This window comes from Colossoma macropomum, unplaced genomic scaffold (assembly GCF_904425465.1).
Source record: "Colossoma macropomum unplaced genomic scaffold, Colossoma_macropomum, whole genome shotgun sequence".
NCBI classification, from domain to species: Eukaryota; Metazoa; Chordata; class Actinopteri; order Characiformes; family Serrasalmidae; genus Colossoma; species Colossoma macropomum.
In genome coordinates, this window is record NW_023494792.1 from 57123814 (window position 1) to 57148241 (window position 24428).

General features: G+C 40.5%; 1 protein-coding gene across 1 annotated transcript in view; it reads right to left on the reverse strand.

Annotated features, from left to right (window-relative positions):
* wnk1b (WNK lysine deficient protein kinase 1b) overlaps window positions 1-24428 on the reverse strand; it is a 129549-nt gene that overhangs the window by 34071 nt on the left and 71050 nt on the right. Inside the window, exons 4-9 of the mRNA XM_036577651.1 lie at window positions 20674-20894; window positions 19025-19182; window positions 10798-10886; window positions 8651-8870; window positions 7255-7576; window positions 6023-6222 (exon numbers count right to left, since the gene is read on the reverse strand). Of these exons, the coding sequence (XP_036433544.1) occupies window positions 6023-6222; window positions 7255-7576; window positions 8651-8870; window positions 10798-10886; window positions 19025-19182; window positions 20674-20894 (1210 nt within the window). The remainder of the gene's footprint in view (window positions 1-6022; window positions 6223-7254; window positions 7577-8650; window positions 8871-10797; window positions 10887-19024; window positions 19183-20673; window positions 20895-24428) is intronic.

Here is a 24428-nt window from a genome sequence, read left to right on the forward strand (position 1 = left end):
TGACAATAACATACAGCATCTTTGTGAGGGAGCAGAAAGAGGCAGCATCATACAGTCACAAAGCAAGAGAGAGAGGAAAACATGAGAGACAGAGAGAGAAAGAGAACTGCAGCAATCACAAAGCAAAGACACCCAAGACAAAAAATAAGTTCTAAATACAGCAGAGAACTATTAAACGCCTTCACAAAAGAGAAGTGTACAGATGATACAGAGTGGCAGCATATGGGTATGGAATTAAATACAGATTTGGCAAAGGCTGTGCAGCTTGAGCTTGACTGACTGCTGAGACACCGACGACAAAGAGCTTTTCTACCAAAAGACATATAAAAAAAAATATATATATCAGCCCTGTACAGGATGTCCAACGGGGGAGCAGCAGCCAGGCCTAGTTTAGGAATGCAATGCGCCTTGCATTCTGTATTTAATGTGAGCACAGGGCTCCTGTTGAGCAGGCCAAGGGAACATACAGCACACAAGTACCTGAAAGAGCTTAAAGGAAGTATCTGTTGCACCTACAGTTACTGCTATAACATCAAAATCCTAATATTGTGAGGCACTGTACATTGGCTATATATACACCAAGTGTCTTTATATCTAAAAAACTCAACTGATGTGAGCTACAACAATGCTTACTAACCTTCTATAATTCACAAATGTGCAGTAATGAGAGACTATTCAGACTCCAGGCTAGCTGACATTCCAGAAGGCTCTATTATAGACAGTGAGGAACAACTGCAGTATACCACACTAACCAGGGAAATAACTGTACATGGACAGTTGGTGTAGAAGGGTGAACAGGAATCTGATCATATCGGCAACTCAAAGTCAAATCTTATTTGAAAGACAAGCTCAAAATACACCATTCAAACCATCTCTGTAATGTCAAGCCAATGACCAGACTAAAGGCCTTTACACAGATTTATTGGAATGACAATAAATTAATTAGAGCATGTGTATAACTAATGATATCTTGTACAACAAACAAATTTCCAGTTGGGGAAAACACAACATTTTATTCGCGCCCTCTGATTTTTGCAACCTTTTGCCAGCGACAAACTCCGTGACCAATCTCTGTAGTTTCTTAATCTCTCAAACTGGGTTAGTTATATTCTAAAAGAAGTGATGAAGCTCTTCACACTACTTTCAGTAGTCTGCCCAGTGTCACTGTTGGCACAAGACGCAAAGAATGCATGTCCTAAGGACCCTTAAACTGATTTACAGAGATCCAAGCCATGCGAAATACCATGGCAAAATTACAAAAAAAAAATAAAACTGTAATTGTGTCCTGTGTGTAGTATTAGATATGAATGAATTGGGTCTGAACATTCTGCGTTTGGCCTTAACAGTCTCCTTTCCTTTTCATCTCCTTTCAACAAAGCCTGTAAGTTCTTTAACCGCTTAAACTCATGGGCCCACATGTCAGCTTCTTATTCTCATAACTATCACAACTCGATACCAAACAACTCGTACTAGCTAAGGGAAAATTAGACTTTAAATTAACAACTAAATAAGAAGCCGAGATTAATTTTTCCTTGAGTTTCAGGTACCAGTGGCCTTCTGTCCCCTTGAGTCTTTTCCCAGCAGGAGGCTCCTGTTTCACTCAGGGAGACTAACATACAGGGCTGGCAAAGATTGCTGGGAGGCTGGCACGGCGGCGGGGCAGCACACACTCCAGCGCTTTGGAGAGGCGGCCCGCAAACGTCTCGCCGTCTGGCTTCCCCGGCCGGGGTGAGAGCGGGGCCGACAGCGCCGGCGGAGGAGTGGAGGGTGGCTTGGGAGGGCACGACGGAGGAGGGGCTGAGGAAAAGCAGGGCACGCAAACGGACATGCTACGACCGCGACGGGCAGTGGGGGGAGGTGGAGGAGGCTGCAGGCGAAGGAGGGGGAACAGAAATGTAAACACAGTGGATCACAACTAATGACACAAGGAAAAAGAAAGAAAGAAATAAAGAGAAATTACAACTAAAATGTAACACTTGATTTCTGATTATCCATCGACACAGGGTAAACGAACCTAAAGGATGAATGCTAATAATGAATATATGAGAGAGAGGGGGAGAGAGAGAGAGAGGGAGGGAGGGAGAGAGAGAGAAAGAGAGAGCGCCTTCTAAAGGACTTAAAGGGAACTGCGGCAACTTTTTCACAGTTTCTGCATAATTAAATCATTAAGATGAATAATGATTCAGAGTGGTTTGATGTAAAATGCTCCACCCTACAGAAACTACAATTATTCACAGCGGTGGTGATAGGAACCAGACGTCTGAAGAGTTCAATGCCTCTAAAAGCTCCCTCATGGAAAAGTTATTACATAAAATGGTTTCAAATTCACCGCCTGATGCCGGAGACATTGTTTTACGATAGTTCTGCAATAGGATTTCGGCCCAAAACTTATTTGGTAAAATCCACTTATGGTGGAGAGATACATGCAGGGCACTGCGAGGCACAGTCCCCAAAGAAAACTCCAGATCTATTAGTATCTTACTATCATTAACAATATATAAGTAAAAATGAAAATGAAAAGCATTCCGTCTTTTAAGGACCTGGAAACTGTTCATGCTTTTATTTCCTCTGTTATTAACTATTGCGATTCACTGTTCTTGGGAATCTGTCAGTCAGGGTTGTCGCGTTTGCAGTTGGTCCAAAATGCGGCCGCAAGGCTCCTGACTGGAACCAAGAAAAGGGAGAGCATCACCACTGTACTCGCATCATTGCACTGGTTACCAGTAAAATATAGAATTGAATTTAAAGTTTTAATATTCGTTTTTAAAGCATTGCATGGCCTGGCTCCCAGCTATATCTCTGTCCTCTTCTGCTTCCGTTCCACCTCACGAGTTCTATGATCTTCTAACCAGTTGCTCTTAAAGGTGACCGAGGCTTTTCTGTAGCTGCCCAAGACTCTGGAACAGTCGTCTGCTTTTCATTAAGGAATCCCCCACAACAGACGTTTTTAAGTCAAATCTTAAAACCCATCTATTTTCTCAGGCATTCAAGTCTTTTTAATGATTATGCACTCAGTATCTGTTGTGTCTTGCCGTCTGTTCTTTATCTCGCCCTTTTTGTTTTATTGCTTTTTATTCAATTTGCTTTGTATGCATGTTGTTATTTCTTTTCCTTGATCAATGTATTGTAAAGTTTTGATTAGTTAGTTAGTGGTTATTTAATTGATATTATTGTGCAGCACTGTGGCAGACACTTGTCTTTTAAATGTGCTATAAAAATAAAGGTGACGACTTTAAAAAAGACATGGTTCACTGGTTATTTTTGTTAGCAAGTAAAATTGTAGACATCACAACCCCTGGTTCCCATCACCACCACTGTAAAGAAATCTGAGTCAGTAAGTTTCCCTACAGTGAACTACTTCACATAAAACCACTCTGAATGACAGTGTTTACAACTCAGTAATAGAACTAATCTAGACAGAATTCCCCTTTAATAGAGGTACTATGGGTTAATCCACTACTCCATTTGGTTAAAAGAGAAACTTATGTATTCCACCGCTATTGAAACGTTGAAACTGTGGAAGTACCTCTACATTAACATGCTGTTTTTTTTATAACAGATTCAGAGAACAGAGAATTAGCAAAACAGCTCTAATAATAACAGAATAACAGAAACAGCTCTACATTCTTTAAGTTTCCACAGAATGTTTTCATCACAACCTAAAGCAGGGGTGTCCAGTCTTATCCACAAAGGGCTGATGTGGCTGCAGGCTTTCACTCCAAACAAGCAGAAGCTCACCTGATTCTACTTGTTTAAATCGGTCTTAGTCTTCAAACATTTCATCAGGTGACCTCCTGCTTTGTTGTAGTGAAAACCAGCAGCCACACCGGCCCTCTGGGGCTAAGACTGGACACCCCTGACCTAAACAATGCCAAGTTTCTGAAAGGCAAAGTTCTAGATGTATAATTCAATGTAATGTGCACTTAAAACATAAGTAGTTCCACTATCAGTTTAAGAAGAATATTTCAGCACATCATGACGCTATAGATATTTTCTTTAGCATAGAGCAAAGCGAATTTAGGGGAAAAAAAAAAATAAACGAACAAACCAAAAAACAGAGATAGAGTGGTTTACAACAAACTGCATTTTACAACAAATAACACATCAGCACAAATAACAATGGATACTGTCAAACTGATACGAAAAAAAAAAACAAAACAAAACAAAAAGCATCAGTGCTGTGCAGACTCCAGTCCTTTCATCAGCTCCTCCATGCAGAGCAAAGGTCAGCATCAGCCGTCTCAGAGACAAACAACCTCTCAATAGCCGACAGAAATACAGAGAGCTCAAAAGCTTTGCTTTCATCAGTGAGATCTTTATTTACTTATCGTCACTTTAGGACATTAAAAAGCAACACCAGCAGCAAAAATAAGACATTAAGCATTTATTTTTTACCATTAAGTGCACTTGATATCAAACTCAGTGTATGCACTATTCTCTGTACCTGCATTTATATGGAAGACTGATGTACACCATTTCGAAAATAATTATGAATGGTAAAACATATGAGAAGCTCAATGGTGCTGTACTGTCCTTGGGGACCACCAAGACCTCCCATAGGATTTACCTTCTGGAATGAAAAGGAGGGGGCTAAGATGAGCCTTCACTTCTCTGAGCAGAGGAAGCGTTCAAAGTTGAAACATTATTGTTTCAGAGGCACAGAGGAGTGATGGAAGCCTGGCAGGCAGCACAGCACTGCTGCGAAGGTGAACCACTGCAAGACGTGGTCTTGCATAGGGGGCAACTTATTTTGGAACAATAAACCAAAACAAAGAGAGTAACATGTAAAGGAACTCAAAGTAACATGTAAAATGAGCGATGAGGAGGGCCAGTGAGAATGTGCATGGTCGTAGAGATTCGAGAGAGAGAGAGAGAGAGAGAGAGAGAGAGAGAGAGAGAGAGAGAGAGAGAGAGAGAGAGAGAGAGAGGGAGAGAGAGGTACAGAGAAGAATGGGCCGTTTGAAAAGGACTCAAACCCCATTAGAGTTTATGGTTTTGCGTCAATGGCTTTGCTTTCCTCCACATGCATCATTCCTTCATAGGCTCAAACAAACCATGTTTCCACACCATAAAAAGAAATCAGGTTAAGACATGCAACCACAGGCACTCATAAAAATCCACAACTGAGTGAGTCAGCACTGTTTTAAAGCCAGAGACATCATTCAAAGTGCGCATTTGCTAAAGTCTCTAGCCTAATATCAAAGACTTCTTCCTCAGCTGGCAGGCTTACTGTCTGTGGTTGTCTTACCTGTAAAGACTCTGTGAAGTCTAAATCGCACTAAGGCTGAAGTTCGACTAGCGTCTAGTCTATAATGATGATATTTCATTTTGACAATGAACAGTCATGAGCAAAAGTTTGAACAGGTCTGGTAAAATTGCACGTTTAGCTGACTGAAGTGAAAGTTAACATGTATTCAACAGGAAACAAACATGGCAAATTTCTGCACATTTTAATGCACAACTTCCATTTACTTGCTGAGTTTAACAAAAATATAAAATGTGCCATAACTTCTGTACAGGCCTCATTTTGTGTGTTTTTACCCCAATATATTAGATTCAGTAAACAAACAGTAATTATTCATTAAAACGTGCAGATGTGTGTTGAGTTAACTAATTTTCACTTAGAAAAACATCAAAACGTAATTTCACCAGGTGCACCAGGTGTATGCACCAACTTTTGCATACAACTGTATCTTTGCTGCATGGCTTGGAAGCTGAAGCAAATTTTCAAGGACCTTAATCACTGTTTTGGCAGCAAAAGCTTGCAAGTGATTAATTACTGGGCTGTGGGTTGGACGACAACAGCTGACAAAGAGAGGCCTAACCAAAACAGACTGGGTGGGGGGGATAAAACACAATGATGCTAATGCTTGCTGTCTACACCAGCCATTATTAGCAAATAACAGTTAATGCTAACATGCTAATGCTTAGTGACTGCGGAGAAGTGACCTAGTCTAGTAACCCTGTGATGACTGACCTCGTATCCGAGTGAGTCAGGTCTCATTGTGACTGTGAGACTTACCATAGGCTGCTGGGGGAAGGCAGGGTGCTGCTGGGCAGGCTGGGAGGCAGGGGTGTAAGAGGCCTGCCCAGGCTGCTGCTGCTGCTGCTGCTGGGAGGCCTGCTGGGATGCTGCGGGAGAACTGTAGGACATGGTGAGCTGGTTGAGAGGCGTCTCGGAGTATAAGGACGAGCCCTGTCCACTGTCCACTGTCCCTTCAGCTGTGGAGAGAAACGGAATAGTAACTCCCACACTTTTTCAACAACATTATGGGGGATGGTTAATTTGGCTGCATTATACAGATAACATACCATATATACACACCATATACTATCTGAGATACAGCTGCGTGCACAAGTTTGGGTTTGATTTTCAAAGTGAAAATAAGTTAATACATCCTTTATAGACAACACACTTTTGCACACTGTTGACGCACAATTACTGTTTATCAGCAGAAAAACACACTGGGAGGAAAATAAAACATAAAATTTGACCAGAGGAAAAGTTATGGAACATTTTATACCATATGTTTTATTTTTTCCAATATGCTAAGCTTAGCAAATAAATAGAAATTCTGGCATAAAAAAACTTACAAAAAAAAAAAAAAACATGTTCCCTGTAAAGCCCATGTGACAAACACAAGGCCAAGTCAGGCCTGTGGCACACACCTGTTCGGCCCGCAAAATTATTTAAATTTTCTATTAACACTATCCATTTTCACTGTGAACTGCACTACAGTCCCCAGCATGCACTGCAATATAATGTGCACTCCTACCCACTATCTAGCATCGATCTATGGGTCAGCAGTTACACATAAAGAAAAGGTGCCAGGTGTCTAGTTCAATCAAATAGGCAGTTTTAAAAACCTACCTCCTGGGGACATTTAAAGAGGTTTGACAGTTATCCATTTCTAATGTAGCCTGTTGTTTTACATAAACAACTCGTTTTTATTTAAAATTATCGTTTAATAGTTCAAGTATTCAGTGCCTATTCTGCTGGCATATTGGCATATTTTGAATAAACAATGGCCAGTTTGGGTCATGGCAAAATGGGAAGTAAATATGAAACAAAAACACAACTTGAGATTTTTTAATGCGGCCCTTTTAGTGGTTGAGTTTGACACCCCTGCTGTAGAGGATGTGTTCCCTCATTTTCACTTAGAAAACCAACAAAACATGTATATGACTAAGCGCAGCCCTAAGACCCCAATATTTGTGCAGCCCTAATGGTTAACTTCTGCTGCTCACACGTACAGGTGATGGTGATGCCACTTTGTTGGTACTGCAGCTGTTGGTGCTGGTCTGCTTCAGGCTCCTCGGACTCAGGCTGGCCAGGGGTTGGTGGCTGGACACTGCACTGATTCAGAGTGGCTCCTGGGGTTGCCTGAGGCCCAAGTTGCAAGGCCTTCTGGGACTCACTCAGCTGCTGCTGCTGTTCAGCCTCCTTTTTCCGTTTCTCCTGCTCCTCTCGCACTAGCTGGCGCTGCTCCCGCTTTCGTAGGATCAGCGACACACGGTCCTTAATGGCCTTGGCCATGGTCTTGTGGTCACCCTCACACACATAGCCAGAGTCAACCTGTAATTCGATAAAACGCATCAGCAAAGCGGTAAACATTCAGGGTTAAGCTCAGACTCAAAAAAAATCTAATTTACACAATTTAGTCCAACTCAAATTTAACTGATCAGGCAAAACATGTTCACTGTGCTGGGTTTGCTTCTTTAGTTTTGGACCTGAGCTATGAGGCTAATGTAGCTGAGAAGGTTACAGCCCACCATTTAGCATTGTGAAAACCGCAAACCTTAATAATCACAAATGTCCCACTTTACATGGTGAAACTCTCATGGTGAAACTAGTTTCTTGTTGTAAGTTGCATGCAACTTAATTTCTGTGCAGCTTGAGCATTACATGAAATAATCCAAAAACAACCAAAGCTGCAAAAAACAAATGTGATTACTCCACTAGTTAGTCAAATTAGCAGCTTGTGTTTTTTAGTTCTATTATAGTATAATTTTCCAGCTGTGCTGCTGTTCTTTCCCCTATCTATATATCTACCTATAGTTCTATATTGCATATTTGCATTGTAATCTGTTCTGTTCTGAAAATGAGTGTTTAAGTAGCCATTACAGCTGTATTTCATGTCTCCCTCATCTTGACCTAGAAGCACTGCGAGTTCAGAGGAGCGCCTCTTGGTCTCCTGTTCTGTAATCATTTTTTATTATTTAGATCCCAAATGTATCTCCAGTCGGTGTAAAATTAGTGTCAATCAAGAGAAAAGCAGGCTAGCAAAGAAGAATAAAAGGCAGAAACAAGTAAACGCAGGAACAAGCAGCCGTTTAAACAACGTCTAAAGCTGCGTTACTGTCAAGTCAGCTGTTTACAGAAAAGTTAACAAACTCGTTTGTTTGTTGTTGTGGCTCAGGAAACTGACAAAACAACAAAAAACACCCAACCTTAAATAAAGGTTCAGCCAAATATTTCTTTTTGTTCACTGAGCCGGTAAAATCAGTCACACGAAAGTATATCGTACAACATGATCACGACGCGTTAACAGTGTTTTGATTAGCTGTTTCCTGAAACTGGTTTTGCAAAGTTTTTGATGTTTTTTTAATGCCACATTAAGACTTTATAGGTAGCACTTGAAGAACCTACCATTTCTTGGGCCACATCTTCAGGAACATCTTTACTGAGGTCGAAAGAGAACTCGATGGCTTCGTTATCTTTGTATTTGCCTTTCAACTTCTTGGCGTCTTCAATGCGCAGCCAGAGCTTGATGGCGATCATCTCCCCATCGTCCTCCTCAGCCAATTCCACTCGCACCCCCGTCTCTTCCTGGAAGAAGGCATGGTTCAGCAGGACCTTAATGGCGTATCTGCAGATGGAGAGAAAAAAAGAAGCACAGACTCAGAAGAGCGCAGAGAAATCATGACAGGCAAACTGCAAAAACAAAAAGTTGTATTCACTTGACTGGAGAAGCCACATCAGGTCATCTGTCATTAAACAAAAAAAAAAAAGACAAAAAAGTAACTCTGCCCGCATAACACAAGGATTCAGCCGATAAATGATGAGGTACAGCATGAGCCAAACCAAAAACTGATGACCTTCTGCCTCTAATTTGCCTCATGGTCATACGGACATCTAATGAGCTTGTGAGCTCTCAGCTGTCTCACCACGCAGCAACAAAGCAGGCAAAATCAACATGGCCTGTGGTAAACAACTCATTCACTGATGCAATCAGGTCAGCTCTGGGACATTTACCATACCGCAGAACCTACCTCCAAAACTAAAATGGACGCGGATGTCATCGGGGGAGTGCTAATGCTAACGAGTGAAATCTGTTAGTGTACAGAGCTTTTTGTGTATCGTCAGGTAACAGCAATTTGTAATACTTAGAGGGGAATTTCTATATTTCTGTGTAATTCAATGGTTAAGACATAAACAAAGTCATTCAGAGTGGTTTGATGAGAAATGTTCTGTTCTACATAAACCCATTGAGGCAGGAACTAGACGTCTAAAAGCTCCCTCACAGAAAGTTATTACATTAAATGGTTGTAAATACGCTGCCTGATGCCTGAGACATTGTTTTATGACAGATTTGAGAAGGTTTGACCTAAAAGAATATATTTTTTAGAATGTATTTGTAGCAAAATAATTTCCAAAGAAGCCAGAAATGGAAGTTTTCCCACTGTTTTATTATCATCTACATTTTCTATAAAACTCAGCAGACGTGTAGGTTTAGTGGTGGCTTTGGATAGTAAATAAAATGGCTATACTTGTGTGGTAGATATCACGACCCCTGGTTCCTATCACCACCACTGTAAAGAAAATGCAGGAACAAGACGTCTGAAGTGTGTTATGCCTCAAAGCTCCCTCACAGGAAGTTATTACATTAAATGGTTATAAATATGCTGCCTGATGCCTGAGACATTGTTTTATGATAGATTTGAGAAGGTTTGGCCTATAAAATATATGTTTTAGAATGCATTCATGGTGAAATAATTTCCAAAGAAGCCAGAAATGGAAGCTTTACCACTGTTTTATCATCATCTACATTTTCTATAAAACTCAGATGACGTGTAGGTTTAGTGGCGGCTTTGGATAGTAAATAAAATAAAAATAAAAATGGCTACATCTGTGCGGTAGATATCACGACCGCTGGTTCCTATCACCACCACTGTAAAGAAAATGGCAGGGTAATTTTCTCTACAGTTAACCTTTCCATATCAAACCACTCTAAATGACGGTCTACATCGAACCACTGATTATGGAGAATTTTTTGAAGTTTGGTGGAATTCCCCTTGTGCTACATTAAAGAAAATGGGAATAAATACTTTGTCCCTTTAGTCTTTTATGATCACACCATAGTAAAAGAAATGTGGCCTAACTAAATAACAAAAATCAAGACAAAAAAGGCTGGAATGTATGTAAAAGTGGTGTGTTTACCAGGAACCCAGCAAAAGGAAGCTGGTGTTGAGGCTTTAAGGAGATGTGGGGTAAATTCTATGCTACTTTCCTACTACTCTGTTCTGAGATAACTATTAAGGCTATATTTCCCTGAGTGGCTGTGTCCTTCTCAGTGTGGGATGTAACTAGCAGCTGGTAATAAACTGTGTGGTGCTTATCACACACTGATGACCAGCCTACCAGACCCTTCAATATACTTTCATATCAGCACAGTTTACAAGAAACAGCTCCTTAGTGCACCTGGGGGTCAACACAAGCGAGGATGAATTATTACTGGCGTCTCAATGTTATGAATAACAGTGTGAGTGTGTGCAAGTGAGAGAAAAACTGCTTACCTCTCATCTTTGTTCTGTCGAATACACCCCTCGATGATCTCCTTCACCTCTGGTATGGCTACCTTATCAAAGCTGCCAGGTTTCACTCCCTGCAGAGCAAGAAATGGAGACAAGACTGGTACATCAGTGCATTGTCTAAAGCAAGGAAAGCAAACTCTACATTTTAATACCAAAAACAGCAGGTCTGAGCAGAGAGGCCAGAAGAGATTTAATTCAGAACAACATGAGCTGAGCAGAACTGGAACAGAACTGGTAGATGCTTTGTAGATGTTCGGTCTGTCTTTAACTAAAATTCAACTAAATATCTATTAAATGCAACTTAACTTGAAATTGAGTGTGAGACTTTCTATTAAATCTAACCCCGACCTTAACATCAACACAAAAACTACACCTACACCTACACCTAACCCTTACCCTAACGTTGTTAATAATCAACTGAGTATCACCAGAAACCTTGTTAATAATTTAAGTATCTGTAGATCATCTTCAGGGGGCCATTAGCATAAGGTGTGACTGTAGTTTATGCATATGATACTAAACAGATATTTACCAGTTATGCATTTATGTAGCATCTTATTTAGCATGTCATTACACCAGATCTCCTGGAAAGAATTATTTTTAGCTAGTGATGCACCAAAATGAAAATTCCTGTCCGAATACAGGATGCATCTTGCAAACCCCGTAAGAAAGGTGGAGTTTTTTGGGTTTTGTTTGTTTTTTATTTACGCTTAATAAATGAATAAACCTAGAAAACAATGTAACAAAGAAAACACACTTTTATACTGCAAAAATGGCATCTTGTCAAGTGAAATTATCTTAAATCTAGTCGATATATCTAATATTTTCCATTGTGAGACATTCGTGCACTTATAAGATTATTTACCTTATACATCTAGACATTAATCAGTTATTTTAGGTCATTTTATTGAGTAAAATTCTCACTATACTGGCAGATAATTTTGCTGGTTTCAAGCACATTTCTTAAAACAGGCAAAATTATATGCCAATATAGTGAGATAATTTTGCTTAAAACTTAAAAGTAATGAGTAAAAAAGGTCTAGAAATAAGGAAAATAATCTTAAATTAAGCTTAAATTTATCTAAACAGGAGATATTTTAGATTTATTGTGTATATTTAAGATCATTTTACTTGACAAGATATCATTTTTGCTGTGTACTAATAATATCTGCTTTCACCAGGACAAAACTGAGCTCACAATGTATCCACAGGCTGCAGAACGTGCTTACGAAATCCAGCATCCTCGACAACAGAGAATGGTTAGCCATTCAATCAAGTCACTCCCTGAAAATGACCTTGATCCAGCTACAGTTTTATTATAGATACATTTAACAACTGTATTGACCTTTAAATTCACACATGCTTAAAAGCTTGAAGAACAAAGACCTGGTTAAGTGGATTTAGTTAAATGCAGTATGTGAAGACTATAATTCATCATAGTCATAGTTTCTGATAGTATTTTATTGCATATAGTATTTATTTTTGCTATATTGTCCACCTTTATATCCTACCCTGGAAATTTCAGCCATGCAGGCATTTAAATGGCAGAATAAGTGACCTAACTTGTTCTTTGTATTTTGTGGCATGTTATAACCAACAGCCAAACATGGCCATGAAATCAAACAGAAGTATGACATACTACTCTCAGAGCTGGTGATGGAGATGAATGAGTGGTCTCAAGGACAGAACTGGCTAATCCTACAAATATGAATCTATGAAAGTTTCCAATTCATGATTTAAATCTGAGGATTACAAGTGTAGAAGATGGGATGTGACAAGACGACAGATCCACGGAGTCATTAGGAGCGATTACTGATGCAGGGAAGTAATTACGCCAGGGTCAGGGTAATGAACTGCACATTATTACATCTATTACACTAGAGAAACCACCAGCCAGATCCAACTAACAGCATCAAGGTCTAATCTCACAGAACCTGTTCTCCCAAAACATGAAAAATCCATATAATCCACATGACATCTCAACAAACGCTGCTAACAAAACATTTCTTTCTTTGTGAAGTTTTTCTCTTAGCACACAAGTCAAGCACAACTCATTTCACATTAAAGTGACTATGCAAAGTTGTCAGCTTGTCAAAACAGCTGTCTAAAAGAAGGGCCAAAAAGTTTGAGGGACTTACCGAAGATAACCTGGCACACAGAGGGCTGAGGGCTACGTGCTGCCGTACACAGTGGTCTGCCGCACTATTTACCAACGCACCCCCCAAACCTGACAAGCCTCAGCATTCACTCCTTATATAAGCCTGTCCCCTCCGTTAGATTCCAACGCCAAACAAAGTTAAGCAGACGGAAGGTCTAATAGAATTAAGTCAGAAAGGCGAAGTATTGCAATAACAAGGCCATTAAAAAAGCTAATTACGGATGCTTCCAGTGAATGGGTCCCTTTAAGCCGGATGCATGCTGCCTCCCACTCTTTGACTGGCCAACAAAAGAGGGAAAATTAGAGGTAATCATTTCGTACTACTTCTGAAAGAGGAGGGAGGAGAGAGCTGGGAGAAGTTGGAGGTGGACTGGAAGGTGGAGGCTGATAAAAGAACAAAAGTAATTATGAACTCTTAAAGTGTTGCAAATCTGCGAGTGATGTACAAAAGAGTTAGGCTGCCCATCTGAGCGTTTTATTTTCTGCTCGACTTCTCTCAGCAGCATACGCCGTAATTGCTTTTAAGGGGCCGGTGGATTAAGCGAGACGTCACCATGAGAACAACGAGAACCTAAAATAACTCAAGACATTATCTCCAAACGACTGAGCCCAATTCAAACAGCCGAAGCCGTTAACTGCTCATCGAGAGCCGCTCATTAATGCGCTGACTACAGGAAAAGGAGGCTGTTGACTAGAGATTTTAACAAAAACATTAAAAATCATGCTAATATTGAAAAAAAACAGGTCAAAAACAAGTGTGGGAAAATTTGACTTGAACAAAACTATGATTCATTACAAAAGCATTCAACCAACCATTGTTGATCCTTGTTAGAGCATATTGCGCAACCATATCGCACAATCACAAAGAGCCAAGGCTGCACATGTTCCTTCTGAGGAGTTTAAACCAGGTGCTCCACCCAGGTGCAGCAAAAGCACCTTCTACAGTCAAGCCTCCTCTGCCCAGCACACAGGTGCTGTTTTTCCTAGTCCAGATGTGCCTTATTCCCTTATTATTATGATTTCACCCTTTCAGACTTCTCTCGCTTCTTTTAAAACACTTCTGAATCTGTTTACTGCACGCTGTGTTGCGTGAAAACAGCCCATAGGGATGACATTCAAGAGATGTAGACATAATTTGATGTTACTCATTCAGTGCTAATGTGGCACGAACACTTGCACTACTTATTAGGATCACGGCCATAAACACTACTTCCTTTCAAAACAATGTTAATGTTGCAGAAACTAGACTAATTGGTAGTAACGTCCTGAGGGTGCGAATGTTTTTTCTCTCCTTCAGAAATAAAGTTGCACATGCATTTTTAAACAGGAATTCCACAGATTTTCTTTTATTTCTGCATAATAAAATCAGTGAGACGTAAACAGAGCCATTCAGAGCGGTCTGATGTGAAATGCACCGTTCTGGAGAAACTTATCAAGTCAGTCGTGGTGATAGGAACCAGACGTCTGCAGAGCTTGCCATCTTATCAGAGGTACATGCAGTGTGTTGTAAGGCAAAATATTCCCCAAAGAAAACGTTTTTTTTCCGTAGACAATGGGACCCCTGGATCCTATTAGCCGCAAATTTGAGTCAAATTTCTCTAAAATGGACCATTTCACATCACACTACTCTGAATGTTTACATATCAACAAGTGACCTGCAAAGAAATGTTGAAAAATGAGTGTAATTCCCATCTAAAGTCACATTTCTGCTAGAGGTGGGCAATATGACACGATTTTATTGCTATTGTAATAAACAGCATGCATATTATCAGTACTTAACGAACACTGATCAACTGCATGTTTCATTACATAGACAGCATAATTTGTCTTGTTAACTAGATTTCATGCAGTGAACTGCGTGAAGCGTTGAATAATAAATCACTGTATTTATAGTTTTTGGTTGCAGTTTTTACATTTCACACTACCAGCGCATTTCTGATAATCTGTATCCTGTACTGTCAACATTTCTTTACATATGGTGATACACTATTTTTTACATATCACCCAAAATTGGAAATTTAGTCCAGGATCTTTAACTTGCAGACAGTAATCCGCTTTGTATATGCCACAGATTTAGGGATATCAAGAAAGTGCTGATAAAAACCCCCACAGTCATAAAGGAAATTATAAAATCCTAATTATACTGAATGTCCATCATGACGGTGAAACATAACCACTTCCGCTGTTTTAAATTAAAGGCTACAGTTGTTGACGCTGCCTGAAAGAACACTACATCACTTCATAATGTGGAATTCAGTTACATAACACAGAACTTGTAGGGTGGGTGGGTGGGACAGATCTGTCTAAAGAAGTGAATTCAGGGCCACTGAGCTCAAAATGCCCTCCGATTGCATCAAACTTAAACTGCTTCTCTCGGCGGCCTGTTGGGTCTGCACTATTGGATTGCGGGAGATTAAAATGCCATGCGGCCGTGTGTCCGGCAGCTTTTCTGAACGAGCCAGGGCAGCGGAATCCAGGACATGCCCCGGGCTTCCCTTTCTGTCAACAGGTGCAGAGGAATAAATGAAAGCTGCCACCCGTCCATCTATCTTCCCTCCCACAGCGCTGACAAACACAAAAAACAAGCAACCTGCACCACCGTCTCGGCTCCGTAAGGGCTTTTCTAGAGCCTTCTGTTGTCTCTTACTCTGTCTGGCTCAGAGGCCTTGAGCCAAGCTGATTCAGAAGCTGTCTGGATCCTCTTTAGCAACACAGCTGTTTGTGCGCGAGCACTTCCTGCCCCTGTGCTGGCATTCGTCGACGAGTGTGGGAGAGACAGAGGCTGTGCTCAGGTGAGAGCTACAGGAAACAGCAAAGATACTCATCGCTGTGGCTTACAGAAACACATGATCGGTATGAAAGGCCTCTGAAGACTGGCGATAAAAATCAGTGAGGGCATGGGGGGGGCGCAACTGTTTGGGTTCCGGCAAACTCAAAATGAAAACAATATCTGCACCACACTGAAATTCACTGTAAATAAAGAGTTTACACTGAAGCAGACAGAACAATAGCACCATATAGTCAGCACTGCCCCCAACTGGTGACTCATCAGGGATTAATGCCTAGTTCAATTTCCAACCACCTCCATAATGATACACCAAAGCAATGCAATTGTACTCTGGAATAAAGCAAAGTGCAGCTGACTGCTTTCAAGCTCAGGATTAACATTTGTGTGACAGCTTTACACCGTAAAGGACTATTATCCACATCTATTACGCACACTATAATCCACACACTATATATAAGCACACATTACACAATCCATTAATAATGATAATCCATTTCATATATGAAATGCGTTTCAAAATGAAAAAAATATCTACCCTCCCTTAAAGGGAAAAGAAAGTTATTTAAAATCACAATGCATATCCATTTTAATAATCTTTCCTCTCTATTTTCCATTATTTATTTTGTTTATGGTTTTACTATGTACGTTGACTTGACAAAGCAACCAGCAACACCTAAACAATCACCTGGGATACACAGTAATGGCCTAGCAACACCTTAGCAACCACCTGGAATACCAAAGTAACGGCTCGGCAACACCTTAGCAACAACCTGGATTGCCAAAGCAATGACCTACCAACACCTCAGCGATCACCAGGAATCCCAAAGCAATGACCTAGCAACACCTTAGCGACCACCTGGATTACCAAAGCAATGGCCTAGAAACACCTTAGCGACCACCTGGATTACCAAAGCAATGGCCTAGCAACACTTCAGCAACCTTCTGGAACACCAAAGCAATGGCCTAGCATCACCTTAGCAACCACCTGGAATAACAAAGCAATGGCCTAGCAACACCTTAGCAACCACATGGAATACCAAAGCAACTGCCTAGCAACACCTTAGCAACCACCTGGAATACCAAAGTAATGGCCTAGCAACACCTTAGCAACCACCTGGATTACCAAAGCAACTGCCTAGCAACACCTTAGCAACCACCTGGATTACCAAAGCAATGGCCTAGCAACACCTTAGCAACCACATGGAATACCAAAGCAACTGCCTAGAAACACCTTAGCAACCACCTAGAATACCAAAGTAATGGCCTAGCAACACCTTAGCAACCATATGGAATACCAAAGCAAAAGCCTAGCAACACCTTATCAACCACCTGGAATGCCAAAGCAATGGCTTAGCAACATCTTAGCAACCACCTGGATTACCAAAGCAACTGCCTAGCAACAAGCAATCACATAACAACCATCAAGAAAGACCATAACAACCAGCTGGAATCATTATAAAAACCCAACTGAGTTATCAACAGTTTTTGGTCATTCAAGAAATTTCCCTTTCTAGTTTTAACTCCAGAGTTTTTGCTTTTACTTTTAAACTTACCTTTTCTACTGTAAAGTTCATGTCATTCCTATTACTACTACTACTACTACTACAATCCTTATTATTATTACTACTGTTATTTTTATTATTATTGTTATTATTATTATTATTATTATTATTATTATTATTATAAAGGTTTGGAAATCAAGGACAAATAAACACAACTCCCTTGAAGAAAACTGTTTTCCAAGGCATCATAAGACCATTCAACTGATTCAGCCTGAACTCTAGGAGACTCATGACTGTATTATTTTCTTCCAAAAGCCTGCAAAAGCAAAACAAGCAATTTGTGGAACGAAAGGAAAGGCCAGCCATTAAGGGCAGGATTTAGACAGGATTTACACAAAGCAGCAGCAGGACTGAAGTTCTGCGCAAACTGCAAACAATAGTCTTCAGGGTCAATGACCTCAGCTGGGCAGGATTAAAACACTGTTTATCTATAAATGGCTTATAAGGGAAACAACATCACAATAGCTTCAAAGCTATTTGTTTTTACAAATGAACCAGTAATTCCTCCATAAACGTAGACATCTGAAGCTCAGTTTGAACATATCGAACCACAAGAATGTACCGAACATGAAGGAAGAAGATACTGTTATAGCAGAGACGCTTGAATAGAAATTCTGATGGAAATCACATGCTTGTTACTGCGACAGCTGCATGCTTGTAAATCTAATTTGACTGCATTGCCTCTGTGCCACTGGCAGGAAAAGGGAAAGTTTCTTGCACACAGTCTTACTTATAACCCACTTGAAAGGCGAACAGACGATGCCAACAGACAGAGGGCTAATATTAAATAAGGGAAACCTTGACTTTGTTGGGCAGAGTCTTGTTGTGTAGGTCTGAAGAACAAAGCTGATAAATATGTGGGTGTAACGACAGCAAAGAGTGCTTGTAAGAGTGGGAGGAGGAGACGGAGGGACATAAGAAGCAAGAACAAGGCCCAATCCCATTTCTTCTTTTCACCCCTGCCCCTTGTTTTCGAGTGTCACCCTAACCCCTTGGAACTGAGCTACAAGGGGAAGTGGTTGAAATATTGCCCTACGAAATGGGACCCTCAAATAAAAAACAAAACAATACTTCATTAACAGGTTACTAGTGCGACCCAGTCCGTCTTCAGTCATAGCAGAGAAGGGAAAAGTTCGGCAACCTCACCGCTGGGCTTTAGTTACATTTAGGGCATCATATGCCTTCAAAGAGGGGAATAACACAATTATTTATTATCATCCACCGTTAATTCTTTGGTGATATGAAGCTGAAGTCAGATATTCTGCAGCTTCTTGTTCGAATTTTCCCGTCCCACCTTAAATGGACAATTTAAGGTGGAACGGGAAAGTAAGCTAACTAGCTACCGAGACATTAGCATGCTATTAGCGATTTTTGAAACGACATTAAACTAAGATCATTTGATTTTCTTTTTTTTCTCATAACATTTCATTTGGCGTGTGACTCTAAAACCCTCCATTTGGAGGGTCATGTAGCCCTAACACTTCACCCTACCCCTCTATCTCAACAAAAATAGGGACACCCTACCCTTAGACGTGTACACACAAAACAGAGGGCTAAGGGCTAAGTGGTAGGGGCGAGGGGTAAAACGGGATTGGGACCAAGAGAGCTCAGAGAGACAGAGGGGCCTGGAGAGAGTGAGGGAGAGCCAAAGGGAGCGATGGAATGATGGGGGGAAGAGGAGAGCTGAGGCGGGATACTCACACTGGTGACCCGGCGGTAGATCTGAGCAGGGTTCTGACACTCGGAGTACGGGTACTCTGAGGTAGCCATCTCCAACATGCACATCCCAAAGGCATACACATCCACCGACTCGTCATACTTCTCCTCATACATCTCAGGCGCCATGAACTCAGGGGTACCTTAAATCAAAAGAACCATTCAGAACTCTGAGGCTCAGACCGGTACTCACCCAGCAGGGCCAGAAGAGACGGGAGGAGAATCACGTCATCGCGCCGTTCGGCCCCTGAGAAGAAAGAAAGATAGAAAAGAGAAGGAGAGAGAGAAAGAGAAAGCAGAGAGGAGCGAAAAGGATAAGGAGAAATAAAAGAAAAACAAAAAAAAGAAGAGGAAGGAGGAAAACTGCCCTCAGTTATTCAGCAGAGAAAGGATTCAGCATTTTCTCTGCAAGGCCTCCTACTGTTTTTTGCTTAAGGGTGTTGGTGCACAGAGAAGGCCCAGCCAAATCCCCCTCAAGTTAGCAAGCAAAACAAGGTCTAAAGCAAGTTTACTGTCAGCACCAGTCGTTTCAGCTTTAACAGAGATGGGCTTTTCATAATTACATTTACAACAGCATAAAATAAGGACTTTAGGAAAGGCAACATCCACTCACCTTGCAGTTAGCCTGTTATGAGGAAAGGTTATACAGACAGGAGACAGAAAAGCACATCTCAAAGCAAGAGAACACAATTTTTCTGTGCACCAAGTTAGGTTTGATGAAAGGAAAGGCCTTGCACAGAAAAAGGCAAACGTTTATTTCATGTTTTTTCTTTTTAATTGTGGGCCATTGCATGTTAACTTACCAGTCCATTTTTCAGCATACTTACTGTCTGAACTGCAGTACATTAAATAATCCATACAGCACAGTGAGGGACACTTGAGCTTATAGCCCTACAATTTAGGGGAAAAACAAATACTGAAGAGATCGGGGGAAATATAATGAAATGAAATGAAATAAACAGGAGGAAAGAGGCCATTAAGGGAAAACAAAGGGCAGGTAACCATAAAGAAACAACAGCATCTCAAACTCCTGAGAAGGAAGGAAAACAAATGTGATGAGGCAAACCTTTGGAGAAAAATGCAACATTATTGGCAACATAAGCATTTATTAACCATTAATCATTGAAGTCCACAGTTCTCCACACCAAAGTGTAACTGCCAACGAACCATGTGGCTGAACCACTGAAAGTGATCCCACAAACTGGGATTCTTGCGGCATATTATAAACTCGAATATGCCACCGTTTATGGAAATTTTAAGTGCTCTCGCCAGATTTATTTACAAGTCAATTAGCTGTTTGTTGTGCTTGTTACTGGTTTCGACTGGGAAACAGGATTAAAAGGTGTTTTCCTGTTTTAAAACAAACAGACACAGCCGGAGCGCATCTGTAGTTTCCCAAACTCTCCACCATTTTAGGGGGAAGTGAAAAACATAACTAAATAAAAATAACACTGACACTTCGGCTGCCAGGAAAACTGTGGTCTTCACCCAAAGGCACTGTCCAAACTCAGCAGATCACCAAAAAAAAAAAAATCTCAATATGAAATACATTCACTACTGCATCCCTTTCCCTGTTTCACAGGGGACTCCCACTCAGACCTAGAAACCGAGGAATGCTAAATGCTAGGGCGTACCTATAACACTCTTGGCGAAAGAAGAGCACTTCAGAGTAGCCAGGCCCAGGTCGCCGATCTTAACGGAGCCAGTTGGGCCGGTGATGAAGATGTTGTCACACTTGAGGTCCCGGTGGATGATGGGAGGAGTCCTAGTGTGGAGGAAATGAAGGCCCTTCAGGATCTGACGGCACCAGCTCCGCAGAACCTTGATCTTCATCACTTTGAACCGCTTCAGATACCTTAACAACATAACAAGAAAATGTTATTTTAGCTGTGTTAGCGCTATTCAGTTTAGCCTGTTGCTTGATGTGTAAGTAGGCCTAATGAGCAGTCAACCACTATTGATCAGCCAAGGTAGAAAAACAAACAGCAGCTGTTAAAATGGCAAGAGAGAGTGTGATAACATTAGCCATTAACATTGGAGATAAAGAAAAAGACCTCATCTACTATAAACTTTCCAAAAAATCCAATATTAAACTACATATGTTAAAAAAAATCATAATTGTGTGCAGGCTTTGTATTACAGCAGAGTTCTTGGGGGGCTGGGGGTTGGAGTAAAGTCTGTGAAGTGACCTATGTACAGCCATATGCAAAAGTGTAATTTTTTTTTTTTACCTGAATTGGAAAAAATAAAACATAAAACATAAAACAAGACATATGTATCATGAGCAGTTCTTTAAGCATAGAGATATTACATTTTTGCCATATCACCTCTACCCCCAATTCAATTTTGTCACTCTTATGGACAGTCCAGCACTCCTTTAGCTCCTTCAGCCACCCCCCCCACCAGACCACCCAACCAGTCCCCCTGCCCAGCCCAGCCATCAGCTGAAATTACAGCTCAGTATAAACACATGGGATGAGAGAGAGGTGCAGAGAGAGCAGCTTTGATATTATTTAACACGGAGGGGTGGAGTTGGGGCGTAGAGTGTAGCTTTAATTAAAATGTAATTTAATAGAGCTAAACTTAGCATTATCTTTTCAACATTAGCTACGCCGCGCTCAGCAGTATGAGGAGATCAGACAGACACTCAGACAGACAAATTGGATGGTGTCACCTCAACAGGGACAGATTTAAACGGTTACTGAGTGGAGACAGAATGGACTGAACTGAATACCATATTTCATCTGTAATGTGGCATTATGGGATTTGTATTTCATCAGAGGACAATGCGACTGCCCTCGCTCGCAGGCAGAAAGGTGGGTCCGGTATGGAGGAAGGAGAGCAACATGTGATAGGGGCAGTGTAACCCCCCACCCCCCGCCCCCCGAGCACTTTCATTAGATTAGCCTGCCCTAACCAAATCTTTTGGAGCCGAGCCATAGCCAGGATTTAGCCCAGTAATCCTCATTACAACAATCTACTCAGTGAGAGCACAGAGGCAGAGGGAACTGGGGCCCATCACTGCCACACGAAATGGATGAGACACAACACAAATGCATGCACTCATCCTCAGCCACTAACGGTGAACTACCTTCTTCTTTATTTAATTCTCAGTCAAAAGAGCTATTAAGTACAACTTCATCATTTTTAGTGTCAGAAAAAACAGGACATATAGACGAACAGACTATACACTGTGCAAACGCAGACAAAGCATCTTATTTAAAACCATTTGTCTTGGCAATAAGTGTTTTTGCTTGTATCACCATACATCATTAGAATAGACAGAAATTAATAGAGCAAAAATGAACAAGAATGCTTATTTTGAAAAGTTTGGTTCCAGATTTCTCCTGGACGTCTCCAGCCACCACACGGATTTGTTAAATTCCATCAGCGGCACCTGATTTAATTTAATGAAGTATTGATTAACCAAATCAAGTGTTGGATGATAACTGCATATCGCTGTTGTTGGAAGAAAACCTTGTATCTCCATTTTGGTCATTTTTTTAGATTTGACATAATTTGAATATGCCTGTTGTCCTTTACATTGTGTGTAAATTTCATGATGAATGGACTAAAAGAAACAACCCAAAATGACTTGAAAAAAAGGCTGGTTCCATTGACTTACATTAAAAGTAAAGTAGGTTTTTTCTTTCTCCTGTAAAGTTACCATTTTGGAGATACGTGGTTTTCTTCCGACAGTGATTTAATACTGGGCTGTTATGAGGAGAGGTTTGGAAATAGATAAACTAACACAGTGACACATGTAAAATCACTACTTTTTGTATTAATATTATTTGTATTTAATATCAATTTAGAAAAAAATAATGTTCTTCTGATCAAATAAACACTTACCGCCCAGATAAACCACTTTTTAATGCTATTTTTTTCAGGTGCCTAAAACATTTGCACAGTCCTACATACTTAAAAGAAATTTATATGAAACCCCGCAACACTAACTATAATATCAAATCTATCAGTATTTAATTTGTCCACTCTTTCCTTTTGTGCACCTACTGCCACCTTAACTCCTCCATCCTTCTCATCTTAAACCCAACCAGTACCAGCTGTGTCCTCCCACCAAAAGCTGTTCCCAAAGGAGCCACTAACTTAATGTTCCCCTTCAAAATTTCACCCAAACTACACAAACTCCCCTAAGCTGCCTTGCAGATCTCTCTTACGTGCATCTAAAATGGCTAAAGAAGATATTTTTGATAAAAGATTAAATATAAGAATGTATCTGCGCAAGGAAGGAGAAAGGAAAATAAGTGAAAAAACAAGAGTTTAAAAAAACTATTAAAAGATCAAAAGACTTGTTTTTTTTTTTCCTGTACCTTCATATCTATGTCTCTATCAACCGCACAAGAGCTTGAAGACACCAAAACTGAAAAATCAAGCTGCTTCAGATCTGAAAACATGAACAGGTGTTTCTGTCCATCCTTGCACTGTGAGAAGACGACTCAGCCCTATGGGTCTGAAAGGATGTGTAGCTGTCAAGAAGAACCTCACTAAGAAGATGAAAAGAAAATCTGCATCAAAAAACTGGCTATCTGAGGTGAGGATTAAGGCTTTATGGACTGATTAGTCTGAATTTGTGGGATTACTAGGACACGAGGAGCAGAAACACAACCAACGTCTAAGACTGAACTTTGGAGGTGTGGAAAAATATCTCTGTAGATTTCTTTGAAAGATTGAAGTGAGTCGTCTGGAAAAAAGGGAGCTGTAATAAAAACAAACTACACTAAATTCCGAAAAATATTATATTTCATTGCATTATTTATTAGCTGAGATGTTTTCTGCTTTTTCTTGAGGCTGAAAAATGAATAAGATTGTCCTTAATGGCCGTTTTGACTGGAAAATAAATGAAAGTGTGGTCTCTGATATTTGTAAACTACTGCGCATTTAAATTTGCAGTGCAAAAGGAAGACCATTATTGCTTGAACAGGATGGATGCTAAACACAACAATCAAAGGATCTGGAGCTGTTTTAGGCTTTGTAATACAGCAAGGAAGTGAATATGTATACAATGGAAAAATGTTTAATTTACCACAAAAACAACTGCCTCAGGGTTAAGTAACCCTCTCTGCAAACTCATTAAGATAATGGAGATAGAACACAATGTATGCAGTACATGTTTTCTAAGAAATTTCAATTTCCCTTCTTCTCTATTATTTCCTTATTGCTCCAGTTATCCTTCCTTCAGCTATTATTAGGAGCAATAGTAAAAGCAGCAGCTTGTTTTCATAAGGAACAGGATTAACATACAGGACAGGATAACTTGCAAAACCCATCTTTAACAAAACAAAAAGCGGAAAATAAATAACACAAACGTAGTGGGCTGATTACTGTTGGTGGTTTCTTCAACAGCGCTTGTCAGCAGCCCTGTGTGGCC